Consider the following 16,594-nt stretch of genomic DNA (forward strand, 5'->3'; position numbering starts at 1 on the left):
ATGAAATTACAACTTTAATGTTGTCGCCTCACTAGAAGAAATGAAAGGTATTTGATGTTTGCTAGTGATATAAAAGACCTTTAATATCGTTTTTAAATCGACATCTTTGATAGTGTTACTAAAGGCCTTTAATGTTAGTTTGACTTTGATGTCGGTTTAAAAATGACATTAAAAAGTTTATAAAGTAATGATAGACAGATCCTTGGATAACATGTTTAATTGCACAACAATATTTTTTTTTAACAATGACAACAGGAAATTCCCACCAAATCATAACCTTCCTTCTAAAGCTCACATCTTGAATTTATTTCCAAAAAATGCTCACATATTAACAACACCTATGTTATAAAAGAACCTACCTTTTTGTACCTAAAATCTAAACAATATTAGAATACTAAACATACTATAATATATGTATATATCTTACATACATTTAATGTATATTTTGTGATACATAAGTTTAGACACTCACAGTCACAACTGACCATAAAATATATATAACCATTGTGCATGTGTTTTACAATTAAGAATGACAAACATATAAATAGCATAAGACAAAGATTTTGACCTCTTGGAGATTTTACTTTTCCAAATGGAGGATAAGGCCACGGCATCTAAGAGAGGATTGAAGTTATACAAAATATGAAAAAAAGACCAACACAAAATATCCTCCAACAGATAAGAAGTACAAAATCAAACGCCGCACCTAACCTAATCATGTAAACCACACTTGCACCAACTTTGTTAGAGAGCCTGAGTTTCTCACCTTAATATTGAGTAGTATGGTTTTTTAGAGACAAAACATTCTAACTCTTATATTACACCACGAGCATCCCTGGACACTTCAAAAAGAAGAGTAAGGATAGAAAAAATAGGCTACAACGCTAATTTATTTTGAACAACATATAAAATATTCAGTTGATCAGAACCCCATTAAAAATATCCTTTTCTCAATCAATTTGTCAAGGGAGTAGTAACAGAATTAAAAGATTTTATGAACTTTCTATAAAAAGAAGCAAAACAATGATAGGTTTGAATGTCCAGTTTGAACTTAAGTTGCATTAAACAAGAGAGAAATCAACGCATATTCAGTCAATAGCATCAAGCATCAGACAAATAACATTATATTCCAATCTCCAACCATAACCCTTCAGCCACTGTCAAAAAATTATTATCTCCATCCACATTTAGCCTCGGGCAAAAACACAGTTTTCTAAACTTCTCTATAATCTTATTGTCTTTGTGACTAGGAAAATGGATAAACATCGAAACAATGCCTTCAAATACCACTATCTTTTTTGCAGCTATCATTCATTTATTCTATAAAAACAACTTTCATTGAGGAACAATAAAAGATAAAGGGCTTAGAAAAAGCCCACAAAAGAAGGGAGCTCCGCCCCTTACAAAAAGAGACTCCAACTACCAAAATAATGCCTCTAAAATATTTACAAAATGTCTTTGAAATTGAACCAAAAACAAAGAAAATAAAATTAAAGGAAGAACCAAATCTCACTAAGGTCCCTATCCACCCTTCTAAATGGAGAATGAAAGGATCTCTAAACATATAAATTTTTTAAAGTGGTTTGGAATTTAGTTAAGTATCAAAATAAAAATAAAATTTAAAAGATAATAAGAATGAAAGTCTCACATGACATCATTGAAATACACATTAATTACCTTTCTATCCAACTGCTAAAATTGGGATAATAATTTTTTCCTCAATCCACATGAACTTCAGTTGCATCAAACAACCAACTCCTCTCAAATCTAAATAATCATACCTAGAAACAATCAAAGGACAAGCTGAGATAATCTCCCAGAAGTACAAGAATATAGAGTTTTATGACATTGATAGGTATAATCATTGAAAAAGAGAAAGTAATGAAACAAAACTGGTGCTAAACCTTCAGATTTGTATTTCATGGCAATAAGGAGCAAAAACAAATGCAAATGGGAGAAAAGAGAGTGAAGGAAACAAACCAGAAATGAGAAGCACGAATGGAATGAAGGACCAAATGATGAATAATCTTGTATCAAAGAAGAATCATAGGAGGAGAAGGGTTGAATGATGAAGCAAATATGTAGACGGCGTGGATTGGTCGACAGTGTGAGGAAAGCTCCCAAAAAGATAAAAATAATAGTTTGAATGATGTGACTTCACAGAGAGCGGATAACGGCGCTGACACATTCAGAGGAAGAGAGTTTTTCCACCTATAATAAGCATTGCATCTCCACCAAGAAAGGGGGGGAGATAGAGAGAGAAAATAGACTTTAATGGTTGGCAAAGATGTTGCACATAGAGAAAAAATACATGAGCAAGCTACTTGAAGATTAATCGACTAGCCTAAAAGAAAAGAATCTTTGTGTTTAATCTTCGAACTTATAATTTCATATTCCATTCTTCTCTCTATACCATTTTTGTTATTCTATTGTTGTGTATGCATTGTTTCTACGGTACAATGGTCGAAGATCACCTATATTCTTTTTATACATAACTACATGTTTACCCCTGTTCAATCCACCATTTCTTAACTTTTCATCTATCTGTGTGTTACTAAAGGAGAATGGTTGTGATCAATTCTTAATAAAAGGTTAACTTATAATTTTTATTGCATTAGTTGAGCTATTTTCATCACTTGGCAAATGTCAATTGCCAACTACCTGAGAGGGCAAGTAGCAACGATAAAACTAATGTGCGCAATGAGGAGTTTGGTAACAAACTTTTCCTTAGTGAGACATCTTCCAACATTTTGTATCATGAAAGGTGAACAAGTACAGACAATATATAGGTGTTGAGAGGTAACCGTCCTTAAACGAGAAGTCTTATATGTACTATGAGTCAAGTATCCTAGTTATCATTTGTTTAAGTAAGCATAGTCATTTGTATCCTGAAAGGTGAACAAGTGTGGCGTTGAACACTTCGACAGAAGGTCGCCTTAATCATGTGCCATTTATGCAAATAGAGCGCGTTAAGGTAATCACAATTCCTGATCAATTAATAGCACGAAGGATTTCCTTCAATATTCATCTGCATGCAAGTTTAGTTTGATATATTCTCCTCCATAATATTTTACTCTTTGTGCAAGAGTTTATGGTTGTAAATAGGCAGCGCTATTAGCGTCACATTCTTACAGCTTAATTATCATAATGCCTTAACGCTAAAGTAAAATCTAAAACTAACATCTAAAACAATTCATTGTGTTCGATCCTTGATCACCCAGGTAAACCTATTGCTCGCTTGCATTTGGGCGAGTAGTAGAAAAACTTGTATTCAAGAAAGACTTAGAAACTATGTGATGAAGAAGTAGATGAGAGCAATTCAACTGCAATGATCATTACTTCTGACTCGTCGCATGAGAGCAAACACAATCAATATTGAAAGTCACGACGAGTGCATTATGTGCAGTGATCCAACTTAGTGAAGTATTGCTATAATGGTCTCTCAGCACAAAATTATTAAGTCCGCTCATACAATACCAAGCATTTAGCCTTCCGTTGTAGCCCATACAACCTCCAAACGCCCAATGACCTTCTTTTGACACTTAGTCAAAATTTCCAACTTTTCTCTTTTCCTCAAGTTAAAACTTAAATTTCAAGTATTTTTACCCTCTTTTCCATAAAATGCAATGGAAACATAAATCTCATTCTATTATTACAGAAACTCAAGTGCAGCCCAACTCATTACAACATTAAATTATACATAATGTTCCTTATATAATCGTTTGACACATCTAGATTTCTATATAATTCTCTATGCAACATTCATCCTTCTCAATATTATTTAACTACAGCAACTTGTAATTTCTTCTAAGAGACTGATAGGCATGGTAGCAACAAGCTCAGCTCAGAGCAATATGATCCTTACCTGGAAAGTGAGAATTTTTTTTTAAAGAATGAGCTTAAAATGTCCAGTGAATGATATTTTCAAAACATAATTTCCAAATAGTTATGCTCGATGCTTTTTAATAGCAAGCATATGAGTCATTAAAATATAGCACAACAAATCCTTTAGAAACTTTTCATAAACATTCTTCCCACATTCATAATATAGGTTAGATATCACTAAACCCTTTTTCCCATAGGCACCAAGCCTTCACTGATGTAATCGCATTAGGCCCCTCTATAAGGCCTACACACCAGTAATCAGATTGAGAACCAAATGTGCACATTCAGAGTAATTGTATAGTACTGGCATAAATCCATGAAAACATTTAAATACACTTGTACCTTAGCTTGGAAGCCATAAACATTTAAGAAAGCCTTTAAATGTAATCAAACTTGTAAATTTCCTTAGAAATCATTCAAAATTTCACAAAACAATACTTGTATGCTTCAAATCATGGTATCAAATAACATTTAAAACCAATTTTACTCACTCATGTGATGATTCCTTCCTTAGTTTGGGAAATTTCACCAAATTTTACTTTTTCTGAAAATAGAGTATTTATACACTAATTAATCCCCAATAATAAGAAAATTCCAAAATTTCAAGAAAATCGTCAAAAACACCCAAAAATGTTCAAAATAGCCTAAAATGGCTTGTTGGCGCGCATACGTGGACAACAAACCGACTGTGCGCGCACATGGCTGCGCACTGACGGTTAGCACGTGACAAGACCCTAGACCATGCACGTGCAACCATCCCCAGTAACCATGTCAAAGAGTATCGAAGGGCTATTTTTGGCTACTTTTTACCGTTATGATATTTTTAGAAATTTTAAGGGAAGTTTTGGATATTTTCTTAAGAAGAGATTAATTAAGAAATAAATGTGGATTTTTCAGGACAAGGAGACTTTGAAGGAAAATCCAATTTAAGATCAATTGAAGTATTGTAAATGAAAAATGTTTTATTAAAGTAATTTCAAGCCATGATTTATGAATGATTTATGTTAAATGTTTAAGTTATGTTATGAAAACTCTTTCAAGCATATTATTTATTAAGGAATGTTTAATTTTACTAGAAAAAAGAGTTTATCAAAGAAATATTGTTGAGGCTTACTCAAGGATGTTTTAAGGTTTATGGTTTATAAATATTTTATCAGAACCAAGCTATCTAAAAAATTTACTCGTTACGGGGCTGGAATAAAATTACATGTCACGAGATGGGTTAAAACTTACTTGCGACGGGGCAAGATTAAATTACTCGTAACGGGATAGGATTAGAGATGGTATCGAGTAATCTCTACCACCTCCTAGGAGTAGATACTTGGGTTTTGAGCAAGAAAAATCATGATGTATGTTACTATTTCTAAATACTTTAAGGTTTAAGCTTTCATGTTATGATTTAACGTTTACTGTTCAAGAATTTATGAATTCTTGTTTCAAAAGGTTTATGAAGTTATTTAGAAAACTATCACTCACTAGGATCGTTTAGCTTATGCTATTCAAAACGTTTTTTCACTTTCTATGTACAGATTATGACTCTCTGAGTGCGGAATTTACTGCTGCCAAGCCAATCGTTTTCAATCATGAAAGAAAGAGAATTGTTAAAAATATTACTATGTTTTATTTTTGAAAAGTTTATGTTTTCATGTTTTATACATTTTACTTGGTTTAGGGTTTAGGTTATACTATGGTTTCCAAGTATTTTTAAGTTTACAGACTTCCGTTGGCAAGTGTTTCAAGTTTTCAAGTCAAAGGTCAGTTGAAGTCGTTTCAGAGGTGAATGACTTCAACTAGCATCACGCCACATCTCGAGCTAAGCAAGCAGGTGCTCGGGGTGGGGTGTGACATCCCTCTAAACATTATGAGGGCGTTTGGGGCGTAGAATGAGTTATTATAGTGTGTGGGTTATAATAGTTTGTAGGTTATTATAGTCTGTGTTTGTGATGCAGATTATTATAATTTGGATTATTATAATCTATGTTTGGAAAAGCGAGAAATAGTAAAATGAGGGAGTGAAGAATAATGGCACATAGGAGAGATGGGGGATGATGAATAGTGGAAGGGGGAGTGGTTATTATAATCTATTAATCTGCCATGATCTTCCTAAATAGGTGGAAGAATTAAGTTATTTTTCTATTTATTGTTTTGGTTATTTATTTTTTTAATTATCTCCAAAATTTTAGCAAGTTAGTGGGTTACTAATTTTTGCTTCTTTTTAGACTATAAATATTATTCTATTAAATTGAATAGATGCAAGAAGTTCCATTTAATTTTATCTCCCTCTTTGCAATACATTTTCCAAAATATTTATCTTTTTTTCGAAAAGTGTGCGTAAGATTTTACAGATCCTTTATTTTAAAACCAACAAACACAACGTTTAATAAATCAATATATATATATATATAAATGGAAAGATGAGATTACACTTTATGATTAGGTTGAATTTTTTTTGCAAATATTGATTTAGCCTTCGATTTATTAAATAACACACAATTTAATTATAGAAAAAAAAGTTAAATAAATAGACTTAGCTTTTGCGATTTTTTAAAGAAACAAAAGAATCTCCTTTGGATATTAAATAAATTTCTATTAAATTCAACGCAGCACAAGGAATCGCATTCCAAAGCAAGTTTAACGTGGGAAGACGTACAAAGGAAGAGACAGAGAAAAAAGATGAAGAATATGTATATGATGGCTTTCAATGTACTTTAAGTGAAGCAATCACGTGCAAGTCATAGTCCAAAGAAAAAGAAGAACATATTCAATTTCAACACCAAAATGAAACCAAACAATCAATGCATGAGAAAATTTTGAGTACTACATAGTACTTGTTTCAAAAAGAAGTGTTATGATACTATCGTAGTACTAAAAATTTTCTCATAATTAATGAGATACATTGTTAATTCATCAACTTGTCCCAAATGGAATTCAAATTACTCAATGGTAAATCGGGGTAGTGTGAATACTCTAACAATGATGCATTTTGTTGATGTAGTAAAGTCGAGATCGAGGAAAAGGTGTCAGGGTGAGGGTGAGGGTGACCGTGACTATGACCATGACTGTGAGAGTGAAATAATGATGTGAAAGGGTCGTTGGGGTTGTCTTCAAGCAAGGAAGAGGATATATTGAAGAGGATGGAGGAAACATCGATAGCGGATTTTGCAATGTCGGACATTTCCATGGGAGGAGGGGCCGTTATAAAGGGTTCACTCGGAACAGAAAGGTCAGGAAGCTTTGCTTCAAAATAGTGAAATGGATCATAGGTAGATAATGGAATATCTATGGTGGTACTGGTGGGTTTTTCTCTCATTGTTTCATGTTGTTTTGGTATGGCAGAAGAAGCAGCTCTTTGTGCTGCGGAAATGTTGGTTTTTTTGAAGATTCGACATATCACCCATGACTCCTACAGAATCATTCATAAGAAAGAAATTAGAGATAAATCTATTAAAATGATATACTGTTGTTTGATTATTTATAATTTCTTAATTTTTTTAAATTAAGATTTTTTTTCTTTTCTTTTTATATTTTCTTCGTCTTGTTTACCTTTAATTTTCAAATACACCAAAATAAACAAATATTTTGAAAAGTTTTCATTTAAAAAACTTTTAACTTTTTAAATTTTAAAGTAGAATGATTAGGTATAACTTAATCTTATGCTCTCATCTCCTCAAATTATTCTACTGAATGCTAGCTAGCTCATAAGCTATACAAAAAATAGGTGGATCCTAGTTGAAATTTATCTTTTTTCAAGAATTAAGTTTATCAACTATTTTTCTAGTTTTAAGCTATCTTATCCACTTTGCCCATATTTTTATTTTAAAAACTAAAAGGTAGTTTTCAATTATTATTATTTTTTTAAAGAATTTGGCTAAATAAAAAGAGAGAGGCTTTGTTTAACTTAAAAATTCAAAATTATAAGAAATTGAGAGACGAAAAAAAGAACTTAATTTTGGAAACCAAATAATAGCAATAGTTAGTGTAGGGAAGCAAAAGAATAAAAAAGTGTGTTTTAAAATGAAATATAATGGATTGGATAGTACATACATTTGGTGGTGACTGGGGAAGCCGAAACTCGTGCATCATCCAGTCAGTTTTGATGGCTTTACAAGCTCTCCCAGTGTAGAACACAAGAGATTTCTTCAAACCAATAATAGTGCTTTTGGATTTGGAATTTGAATAAATAGGACGATCAGTTCCAGTAGCTTTCCAAAACCCAACTGATGTCACTCTGTTTGGTCTCGCACTATTTCTGTATTTTCTATCTCTTTGGCAGTAAAAATACCATTCCTTCTCTCCTGTCCATGCTAACTCTACAAACAAAAATTTATACACAATCAAATTCAAAATTATTAATAATGCATCTATTTTTTTAAAAAAAGTAAATATAATGTTACAACTTACTTGGAAGATCCCATGGATCGTATTTGTAGATGTCTAGTTGCCTTATGAGTTCCGTTGAAATGGGGTTATTTTGAACCTTTCTTTTCAAGTAAAATCCAACAAGTTCTTCGTCTGTTGGATGAAACCTAAACCCTGGAAGTGGAAATATTACTTCTTCCTCTTCTTCTTCTTCTTCTACATCATTACCAGTTGTTTCATTGTTTCTCTCTTCCATTCTCTAATTTCTCTCTCTGATCACCTTCTTAATTCTTTCTTTTGACGATTATCGCAACAACACTACTACTTCTATATATAATATATATGCGCACAACAGTACACTAGAAGTTAATATATAATGGGCATTTGATTTTGTGTAGAGCTCCGAAGGATCAGCCGAGTTTCAAGGTTGGGTTTTAATGCCAACTTTGTGTTTTGCGAGGACACCCTTACTTTGCCTTTTTTACTCAAACAACATACGTCCGCCCTCACATCTAACTCAACATTTTCAACATAAAATTACTTATATGCACTTCATATATTTCCCTTTTTTTACCTTCTATCAACTTGTTTGGGCTACCATTATTTTCTGTTTAATAAATTCTTTCAAAAATATTTTTATTTTCCTTCTTTTATATTCAACAAGTGAAACAAATAATGCACTTCCATTATCTCTCAATTTTTAAATCTCATGACGATTAATGACATGCACCTCACAAACGAATGAAAACTAACTTTTTACTTATATCTGAGTCCAACCTATTGTGTTTTATGCATCTTTTCGTCGGGAGATTTCTCTCGATCAACTTTTCTTATGCTTTTTTCAGTCAGTGTCATGGGCAACTACTAGACTGCATGAGATTCTTTTTTTGTACTTGTTTCCTGATTTTTAAAAACATGTTCATTACCTACCACTCTATAATTAGTCACTATTTCTCTTAGTAGATAATGGTTTGGACGGTGTTCTCCACCAAATAGAATTTGGTTGACCCTTGGCCTACCAATACTCATATGCTATTTTGGGTGGAGGGAAAGAGAAGAAAACAAAATACAAACACACGGAGCGCTTTCATACATGCATTGCAGGTTGGTGAATAAAAAAGGTGTTTCATTGGTAAACAACTACCAAGGAAATTAAAGTAAGTGAAGAAAAATTGATCTTAGCAACAAAAACTTGAAAAGGCCCATAGTGGATTATTGATTTAAATGAATTAATACTATTTTGTAATAGAAGAGGAAGAATCTGAAGAGCATCAAGAAAGTCAGCCAGTTTCTTGGGACGTTTAAAAAAATGGTACCATTCTCTATTTCATGAAATTAATTTAATTTTCATTTCTCTTTTCAAAAATAATAAAAATAATATATGAATTCGTAATAAATGGAAACGTTGACCTGAACCAAGTTCCAATGCAAGCTCTCACTTATATACCAATTCAAATCTTTTTAAAGTTGTAAAATTGTAGGTGTGAATTTTGAAAATTTTAGTTGCTATTTGTTTTCAAAATCCGAAAAGTAATATATAGCGTTCAGTTTCTATTCCATTCCCCCCTTCAGCTTCTATTCCACTGACTTGTCAGATATTAACCCATTATTTTTCTTATGCCAAAGTTTATATAATTCAGATAACAACAAGCTTATTTAATTTTAAATACCCAACTTTTACATGTTAACATTTGGATATCTATGGACTATGACTTTCACATGCCTCGTTTAAACATTGTCATATGTAACAGTCTTTTAATAAGTATTGTTGAATGAAAAACTTTTCTTTATCAAATTAATTATAAAATTACAAATAATTGAATTTAGGATTACTTAAAAATTCACTTATGTATAGACTTAAATATTTTGAAAATTATCAAAAAAAAATTAATTGTTGAAACAACAAACTCTCTTAAATGTCCCTTTTAACCTAAGTGAAAATATTGAATACTAAATATAATTATTCAAGAAACCACAAGTATCTTATAATTAATATCAAACTTCCAACACATAATTAATTTATGAATAAACACTCTACGTCAACATAGACCATTTCTCAAATTAATTTTGTCTCAAATTAATTTTGGAATCTCAAAATCCCAGTATATTGGCAAAAATAATTAAGAAATTAGTTTTCTTAATAAAACTTAAATGCTAGCATTCTTTTGATTTAATAATTGCATAGAACTTACTTTCGATGACATATATGAATCTACAAATTAATTCTACAAATTTGGACATCACTTGCATGAGACCTCCTCTGAGATGAGATTGATTTGTGGGAACCAATTGGGATGGAGAAAGATATTTGAGAGAAACTTTTCTCTTTGCAAAGAGCAAAAGCGTTGCTTCTTTTTTCTTCATAAATTTGTTATAAAAAAAAAAATTCTTCTCGATATTTATAACTTTCTATATTTTTCAGAATAAATAAAAAAATGAGTAAAAGAGAATAACGTGATTCTATTATCAAATCTACAAATTAATTAACAATTAATCAATTAGTTAATAATTAAATAAATCATATTTAATTAATATTTCATTCAGATCTTATTATTATTTGAATGTATATCTCTTCAATATTCTATAGATTTATATTAATATAATTACTTAAATCATATTTAATTAAAATTTTAGTTTTCCATTTTGAATTTGGATTAAAATTTTGCTACGTCCCGTAAATAGTTTGCAAATTCTTCTATTTTTAAAAATCACCATAAAACTAAACTATTAATTAATTTTTCAATTTATTAATAACTAAATTAAATTTAACTTAAATTAAATTTGAATCGTATTCAAATATTATAAGTTTCTCTCTTAATGAATAGTTTTAATATGAATCTAATTCACACTGAGTTAATATTTGAACTCATTCAAATATTTTATATCTCATAAATTAATTTTGATTCATATCCAAAATTAAATTTATATAATAAAGTTTGATAACTTTATATCATAATGTATCATTATACATTAAACCAATTTCCAAAGTAAATTTGAACATTTCAAATTATAATCAATATAAATAAATCTTATTACCTTTTACGAGCTAAGAATCGGACTTAATGGACCTACAAATCAGAAGCTACAACAATCTGAGATTAATTGGCTAAACTCATTAACTACATTAATTAATATTCGTTAACTGTGTGTACACTCCACTAAAGACTCATAGCTCTAGAGATGTCAATTTAACACGCATTAATCTCTGATCCAGCCCCGCCTCGTCCATGGACATCTCTACACAGTTGAACTTTTCTCATTGTAGATATATTTATGTGTCCAGATATATAGACCAATAACAATAAGTTAGTTATTAACGAGTGTTTGTAACACCAACTAGGTCAATTTACCATTTTACCACTGCGTGACCGTTAATCCTTAAATACTAGTGCTCCTCTAATGAACAATCTGTTTATGGTCCTACCAATAAACAGAAACCTCTCTCGTGTCATTGGGAGGTAGGGTCATTTTTTCAAGACCTAGAGACACCATTTAAGGAAATAGTCATCTACTTACCCTAAAGTAGGAAATGAGTGAATTTCATCTAATGTAATTATGTTTCCAGCTTTCCACTCAGTCTTATCTCCAAAATGATAAGCTTATGGAGTCGGCGGTCTGGTCACTCTCATCCGTATAAATCAAAGGACAATATCTCACGAACAGGAGTTCATAATACACTCAGGATTAAAACTGGGTTACCTATAGTGGGTACTATTTAAATAGAAACCTAACTAGTTAACAGAGTTACATCTAGTGGTTACTATTTTGCGGTCCGGTCTTATGAAAACTCATTGCGTAGGATACTCTCACTCGCATGTCAACTACATGAACGTGTTGCATCATTGTGTTTGTATCAAATATAAAGTGAGTCGTATCCATAATGTTACCAGAATAAGGTATCTATCCTTATCTCTATACTATAGACCCTTTAAGTTGATCTCGAACATTAATCTATGTATGTCTCTGCATATTGTTCAAGAGTCATCAAACATCTTAAGATGTTAGTTTTTTGGATTTGAGTTATTAAGACAAAACTAATAATATATCAATAACAATTATTACCAATAATAACACTTTATTAACAACAGTCGCTGGATTATATTTACAATCTACCAGTTTTAGGACATAAGTGCATAACACAAATTAATTACACTGGAGAGACTTCTGATAAGAATACAAATATTGAAATAATTACAGTTTGTGAATGTTGAGTATTTTGGTATTTTATAAAATATCATGCACATGTGGTACTACCAAAATCATGTTAGTTGGTACTTTATTTCTTCAACCAGAACATCCAATTACAGACGTCAAACCAATATTGATAGAAATGATAATTTAATTATTGTGTTACTCAGTCAAAGAACATGTTTTGGTTTAAAAATCTTTCTAAACATAATTAATGCAACGGTTTTTAAATTTTAATTCATGTCCACCAATATATGAATTAAGGGTATTAAACTAATTATATATGTGTACATAATGCTTTATATATGTGTACAATGCAATATTTTCAGAACAAGTTAATTTGAATTTAATAAGAAACAAAATAGTGAGTTTTCAACTTGAACAAAAAGACTATGATAAAAAAAATTGATAAAATAATTTAAGTTTAGAAGACTATTATTACTTAAAATTACACAAACCTAAACACACCAAACATTATGACTCAATAATTACAGTATAATTATTATTACAAATATATAAGTAAAAAGATTCCAAATGTGTATATAATCAACATAAGAAACTTCATAAGAAAACAAATTTTATAAGTATTTGCTACATAAAATTCATAAATATTCCAAATGAAAAACGCTCCCATACATGGATTGAAGCAGCATAGTCATAAAATAATATTTGAATATGTCATCATCATTTACTTCTTGTGTTGTATAAATAAAAAAGGTAGTCATTGACAAGAAGTGTCTTTGCAAGAAAGTTTAAGAGAAGTTTGATTGGGGCGGGCAATCCTAAACTCAAAATTATGTTGAGTAGCAAACAAATAAAGAGTTTTCTTTAAGACATCTTAATTTGCAGTTAAAAATTGAACCTTCTTTTATGTAGAAGTCTACAACACACAAATCCAAGTCTATTAAATCAACGACATCAAATGTGCAATTGGAACTTCTTGATGAGGAACTCGAAATAGGAAAAATTGATGAACAAGATGCCACATGATCGACAACAACAGAAAAATCATCATAAGAGGAATCAGAAAGAATGGGCAACCACAACACATCTGTGTCTTCGACAATAGTAATAACATTAGGATTGCTGCAAGCATTAGGATACAATGTAATTCGAGAAATTAAATATTCAGAAGAGAAACAAAATTAGATTGAACTAGATAAACAAGATGGTTGAAAGATTGTTCAAAGGGTCGTATGTTAACAATTGTTTTCATCTCATCTACCATTGAACAAGACTTTTAAAAGTTTCGGGTTCATGAGATTAGATTGCTCAGTCAACGAGATGAAGACAAATTGACTATGAGTTAAAAATTTCAAATTTAAAAAATAAATCAAGATCTAATAGAAAAACTAATTTTAATTTTCAAATGATTAAGGGTTGAGATTAAGCCAATAAAAAATAATAGCGTAAAATGCACTTTTCGTACCTAAGGTTTGAAGTTCATATCTATTTGGTACATAAAGTTTTAAAAACATACACTTTTATCCCCATGTTTGCTAAATACTTCTAAGTGGTCTCTAAGTTAACTTTAACTTAACAGAATGCTTAATAGTCCATTAAGTGCTGACGTGAACATTAGTTATATTTGATTATGTGTAAATTATATTAAATTAGTTGGAAATTAAATTAAAATAAAAGCTTTAAATATATAAGAACATTTTTAAAAATAGCAAAATAAATTAAAATATTTACAAATTATAGCAAATTTTTTGGATTCTATCAATAATAGAAACTAATAGATTTCTATTACTAGCTGTCAATACCACTATAAAAAAAAATATCAGTGTCTATCAAATATTTGTTATTGATAGAATCTAAAATACTATAAATTCGTAAATATTTTGTCAAATTTACTATAATTTTTTTAATTCTCCTAAAATTTACCTATAAAATTAATTATTATAAATATCAATTATCAATTATATCTATATCTATTTGTCATATTTTTTTAACTTAAAAGGTTAAATATAAAAAAATATATCTATATTCCTTTTTACCTACAAGTTAAATAAAAAAAATAAAATATTTTAAAGTTAGTTTAGGGACATTTTTTAAAATAAAAAATAAATTAAAATATTTATAAGCTATAGAAAAAATTATAAATTCACCGATAGACTTCTATCACTAGTGGGTATAAATATCGATTATTGATAGAATATTGTAAATAATTTTGTAATTTGCTATTTTTGACGATTCTCCAATATTTTAAGGTTTTTATTTTAATTTATTTTTCAACTAACTCAACATAATCTACACATCATTAAATATAACCAATGTCCACGTCGGCACTTAACAGTCTAGTAAGCATTCCATTAAGTTAAAATTGGCTCGATGACTATTTAGAAATATTTAACAAACGTGGGAGGCCAAGGTGTCTGTTTTGAAACTTTAGGGACAAAATAGACATAAACTTCAAATCTCATCGACCAAAAATGTATTTTATCCAAGATAATAATATGATTATTTTAAGTTAAAAATTTTGAATAAAGTTGTTAAAAATTTTAACCAAATTATTAAGTCTCGAAATATTAGCATAGGTGTTGTTATATGTCTAACACGTCAAAATTAATTAATTATTTACAATTGAGAGATTTGTGATAAGATTGTGTAGATATTTATTGAAATAATTACAAATGTGGGCATTTTAATATTTTATAAAATAGCAATGCACGTTCCACACGTAAATTTTATTAATTTTTTTTTTAAAAAAAGATTACCTAGTAGAAACATTGTTATACTTCTCGTTATCTCTTATAAAATATGCAATCAATTGGACTTTAATTTTGTTTTCAAAACAAAACTCAAAGGAGAATTCAAATCCAAATGGAAATAATTAGTGGTTGTTGCAGTGTGTGATGGAGAATTGCCCACGTTGCAAATGTGATGAATCATGTGCTTGAGAGTTCTTTTGCAATCAATTTTAATTTTACAAGTATTTGAAAATAAATTGAAAATCTTGCTCTTTCTCACATATTTCTCTCTAACTCTTATCTTATTTTATGGCGATTTTGCGAGGGAAATTGAAGAACACCACAAGCATCAAATGAAGAAGACGAAGACACGTAATTCCAACAAAAAGTTTGATGCCAGAGAGAAAAGAGTAGCTAAAAATAGTTAGTCTCTATGCAATCTAATTTTGACTTCTTAAAATCCAAATCAAATTAAAGAAGAACGTGATAGAAACTCACCTCTTTTAAAATTGATGGTTGCAGATCGAAAGCGAAACACCTTCAAGACGACGCCTGTAGCAATTTCATCGTTAACGGCAAGCGAAACGAAAGTGAGATGGCAGAAGACAATGGCTGAAACTAAGAATAAAGTTTATAGGGAGAGAGAGAGTTATCATAGAGGAGTCTACAGGGAGGGAGGGAGAGAGCAATGAATTCTTACGCACAAAAAATGTGGAAGAAGGAAAGTGAGATCTTAGGGGCAATTTAGGAATAATGATTAAATCATTTATGATTTGCAGTTTTTGTAAAATCATGTAACAAAGTTCAAAAATATTGGAGCCTTTCCAAAAGTAAAAAATAAAAAAAAAAATATTCTAAACAGTAAAACTAGCGAATTTAAAAACGGATAGCTCTCTAATATATCTAATTACTTATCATATTTGGAATATGCAAAAAATATGTGCTATGAATAGTTTTTTTCTAATTTTTTTTTGTTATTTGATGCAATCTTTCAAAAATATTTACCGTTCGTATAACAAAAACAAAAGTCTATGAAGTCGGTAAAATAATTTCATAATTTTTAGATTTATCTTTCAATATTATGGACGATTTATCACTTCTCTTTCTTCTTCTTATTTGTGATTTACTCATCATCTCTTCCAAATTTCTTATCTTCTCTTTCAGATTTTCTTTTTATATTTTTAAATGATTCTTTAAAGCTTCTTCATCTTCCCCATATTCAAGAATATCAAGATCATTTTGACATTATATAAATGATAATTTATTATTTCGGCTAGTTTCGACATGCCTACGTCAGGAGAAATACCTTCCCCTGGCGTGCACCAAGATGCGTCGAGAAACACCGACTTCTACAGACGTCATGTTTTTCGACGATTTTACCTGCGTCGGAAAACTCCTAATTTCTTGTAGTGAGACATGAAATTTCTTCTCGCTTAAAAATGGGATTCTCTCTCACCAGTGTCACACAA

The 16,594-nt window shown here is 30.1% G+C and overlaps 1 protein-coding gene and 2 long non-coding RNA genes across 3 annotated transcripts; 1 reads left to right on the forward strand and 2 right to left on the reverse strand.

The window, feature by feature from the left end:
• Positions 1-6,451: 6,451 nt before the first annotated feature.
• On the reverse strand, positions 6,452-8,723 carry LOC105434729 (protein FEZ). Its single transcript, XM_011651837.2, has 3 exons — positions 8,287-8,723; positions 7,930-8,195; positions 6,452-7,288 (listed from the first exon to the last, which is right to left on the reverse strand). The coding sequence occupies exons 1-3, from the start codon at positions 8,498-8,500 to the stop codon at positions 6,785-6,787; spliced, it is 984 nt and encodes a 327-aa protein (XP_011650139.1). The 5' UTR covers positions 8,501-8,723; the 3' UTR covers positions 6,452-6,784.
• Positions 8,724-13,095: 4,372 nt separating this feature from the next.
• LOC116401984 lies at positions 13,096-15,780 on the reverse strand. The gene is made up of 2 exons (XR_004214323.1): positions 15,624-15,780; positions 13,096-13,518 (listed from the first exon to the last, which is right to left on the reverse strand). It is a non-coding gene; the product is annotated as an uncharacterized LOC116401984 (long non-coding RNA).
• Positions 15,267-16,012, forward strand: LOC116401985. The gene is made up of 2 exons (XR_004214324.1): positions 15,267-15,548; positions 15,648-16,012. It is a non-coding gene; the product is annotated as an uncharacterized LOC116401985 (long non-coding RNA).
• The last annotated feature ends 582 nt before the right edge of the window (positions 16,013-16,594 follow it).

Source organism: Cucumis sativus, chromosome 2 (assembly GCF_000004075.3).
Source record: "Cucumis sativus cultivar 9930 chromosome 2, Cucumber_9930_V3, whole genome shotgun sequence".
In the NCBI taxonomy this organism is placed as follows: domain Eukaryota; kingdom Viridiplantae; phylum Streptophyta; class Magnoliopsida; order Cucurbitales; family Cucurbitaceae; genus Cucumis; species Cucumis sativus.

What these genes read in the sequence shown, in the direction of transcription:
- LOC105434729 (XM_011651837.2), bottom strand. Translation starts at nt 8,500, where the DNA reads ATGGAAGAGAGAAACAATGAAACAACTGGTAATGATGTAGAAGAAGAA. An exon ending in CGATCCATGGGATCTTCCAA is followed by an intron (nt 8,196 to 8,286) that starts GTAAGTTGTAAC and finishes TTTTGTTTGTAG; the next exon opens with AGTTAGCATGGACAGGAGAG. An exon ending in TTCCCCAGTCACCACCAAAT is followed by an intron (nt 7,289 to 7,929) that starts GTATGTACTATC and finishes ATGATTCTGTAG; the next exon opens with GAGTCATGGGTGATATGTCG.